The 3,058-nt window shown below is 46.3% G+C and overlaps 1 protein-coding gene across 1 annotated transcript in view; it reads left to right on the top strand.

The window, feature by feature from the left end:
- Positions 1-2,514: 2,514 nt before the first annotated feature.
- The window catches only part of ST7 (suppression of tumorigenicity 7), a 159,770-nt gene continuing 159,226 nt past the window's right edge, over positions 2,515-3,058 (top strand). The window contains exon 1 of the mRNA XM_085307087.1: positions 2,515-2,691. Coding sequence (XP_085163213.1) covers positions 2,541-2,691 — 151 coding nt within the window. The 5' untranslated portion in view covers positions 2,515-2,540. The remainder of the gene's footprint in view (positions 2,692-3,058) is intronic.

Raw genomic sequence — 3,058 nt, 5'->3', positions numbered from 1 at the left:
TTGACATTTAAGATACATGTTTGAAGACTTTGTATTAATACTTGGCCCCCTTCTCCAACAAAATTGAAAGAGGAGAGATAATTTGTTTTAAGTGGAATGTGAATTGTAAACTTGTCTTGAATATGAGCTTAGGCGCTTCTTTAATGGGGACAACAGAAATGTAGTTTGTCATATGACTGCACAAAGCTAGTCATGATTCAGAATATCCTGATGGGTAATTCCTGTTTACCTCATGCATGTTTTTTGAACACACATGTTGTTGTTGTTTTGTTTTGGTACGTGCACCACGAGGAATCTGTTGGCGTGTCCTCCTGGGAATCTGAAGAGCTGGATGATGTTGGCAGCTTTGCCACTGTGAGACATTCTASCTGGCTTTGGCTCTGGGCTCTTTTGTTTGTTTAAACACTATATGCTTATTGTGAAAATATTGGAGCTCCATGGGTGAAAAGCATAAAAGTACTGCAAAATATTAATAACTACTCAGTTCTCAGGGGAGAAAAAATGGTGTTACTTAAGAGAAGGAAGGCATGCAATTAATAAATATATGCCTTAAGTGGGCAAAGTTCGCAGTATTTTGATTTTTCAAGTTTTACGGCAAATATAAAGAAAATACAGCAGAAGAAACCAATGGACAGCTCTCTAGTCTTTGAATAAAACACAGCTTAATAGAAGGAAAAGGTTTTAAATAAAATTTTAACAAAAAATGAATACTGATGATAACACCATCTGTCTTTCATGTCCAAAAAAAGCATCATCATACTTAGTTTTGTAATACAGGCAATAATATTCACAAACTAAAATATGTAGGGGAAACTTATGGAACTGAAAAATTTGTTTAGCTTTTTAAAAATCAATATTTAAAAGAATGTGATATCAATGTTTTAATTTAGAAGTAACTGCATTATGGAGTAATGTGGACCTTCTTCAGATGTGACTTGTTTTAATTTTTTTTTCTTTTTAACTGGAAAGAGAAGCTCAAATATTTGAAATGGGGTTTTCTTTGGTATGTAATTTCACTATAAATGTCCATGTAACAGTTACTTTGAAAATGTCATCTGTATATTCCAGTTAAAAGTTTTGCGATCTATTATAGGGAGTATTTTCTCTCTGTCCTGCACCAGATATTATCCCTTCCTTTAATCAGAAGATACCATCTTCAAATGTATGAGGCATAAAGCTACCATTACCAAGTCTGTTCCGTAAGTTCCATTGCATGGTTTGAAAGAATAAATTTGCAAACTTTTCTGTCTTTGCTGTTACATAAGAAGGCATARATTTGTAATCAGGTCAGCTATAGATTTGTTTTGCTGTAACATCTTGTCTTTAGATATTGTAAACATTCTGGAAAAGTTGTATTTACTATGCCTTATCTATGATGACATTTTTCCCTTGGCAGATTAGAAAATCCCAGGATAGAGTGGCAATTATCAGTTTGAAAAATTCTATGGGATTTTTTTGTTCTACTCGTATTACTTATTACCAGTAGCTATTTCTTAAGACACTAAAAAGCGTTATTGCATGCTTAACATTGTAGAAACATGCTTTATTTTAGAAACAAGATTATGCTTTATCTAAACATTTTTGAGTAAGACATAATACCGTATTATTCTTGCCGTAATACCTTGAAGTGAGAAGTTTTACAGTTCAGGACACCACAAAAATGTATCTAAGATAAAAAGTAAGGAAATTTGGGGTTTTACGTCTCTAATATCATCAAAGACACTACAAGATGGTTAGGCAAATAAATTGCAAAGCAAGCAATCCCCCTGCATCCTTTTTGAAGTTCTGTTTGTAGTATGATGGTATCAGCTGAAGTTCTTGTTCAGAAGTGCGAAGTCAAGATACAGCACGGGCCTGCATAGCCTTTTTGTTACGCTGCAGCCTCTTTCTGCCGCATTTCACAGCATAGCAGTGGCAAATGTCTGGGATAGCCACAACCCCTAACAGACACTTGGAGAAGGCAGCGGATGGGGTTTCACTAGCGCTATTCCTGCGTGAGGGAGTCTTGCGTGCCTGAAGAAGCGTCTGTGCTGTCTGTACCTTCCAAAAAGGTGGAGGCCTGGGTCATAGCTACGCAAGGGCAGGCTKGGAGGTGGCACGCTAGCCCAAGGTTTGGGGACTTTGGGTGAGTATCTCCTCAGACTCGGCCTTCACCAGCCCTCCACCCTTGGAGGAGCAGGAGCACCGAGCTGCGGGCAGAGGTGGCGGCGTCCAGGCGTTCAAGGCTTCGCCTAAAAGCCGAGCCTCTCCGTCGGGTTCGCCGCTCTAGCGCCTGCGGGATCCCCGCGGAGTCCATTTTAGCGCCTGAGCTCCGGGGAGGCGCAGCCTGGCAGTGCGGCCGCCCGGCGCCGCGCCGGCGGGTTGGTTCGAGAGCCCGAGCGCAGACCCGGCGGGGGGCGGCCGCGGGGCGGGCGTGTGTGTGCGCAGCGAGGGGGAGAGCCTGCTTTGGGAGGCGTGAATCATCCCACAAATACACGCTGAGAGGTTGTGGCAGCAGAGAGCAGCGTGTTTTTTTTTTTTTTTCCTCTCCCTTCAAAAACATGGCTGAAGCTGGGACAGGCTTTCTGGAGCAGCTCAAGTCCTGCATCGTCTGGTCATGGACCTACCTCTGGACCCTGTGGTTCTTCATCATGCTCTTCTTGGTCTACATCCTGCGGGTGCCCCTGAAGATCAATGACAATTTAACCACAGGTAGGGCGCGATCCCCCACCAGCCGCCGTGGCACTTTCTGCACACGCCGCCCTCCGCCCCCCCCCTCCCTTGCGTCGGCGCAACCCGCGCTGGGGCAGCAGGGGACCCCGCCGGGCAGAGCCCCGCCGCCGGGCAGTGCCCTCGCAGCCGAGGCAGCCGCGGCTTCCCCCTGTCGCCTCCCCTCCCCCCCGCCGCGGCCGTCCGCCGGCTTGGGCGCACCGAGGCAGCCCCGTGTTTGGACGTGGGGCCAAGGGCAGCTCTTGCCCTTGCGGGCTCGGCGGGAGAAACGGCAACCCCGCCGCGGAGGGACGGGAGGCGCCCCCCGCCCCGCGCTGCCCCGCGACGCCGGGGAATCCCTGCCCGGCCC

The sequence above is a fragment of the Rhea americana genome, unplaced genomic scaffold (assembly GCF_003343005.1).
Source record: "Rhea americana isolate MKP2758 unplaced genomic scaffold, rheAme1 scaffold_252, whole genome shotgun sequence".
In the NCBI taxonomy this organism is placed as follows: Eukaryota; Metazoa; Chordata; class Aves; order Rheiformes; family Rheidae; genus Rhea; species Rhea americana.
Note: the sequence above shows the minus strand (reverse complement) of the source record. Positions and strands in the feature narration are given on the sequence as shown.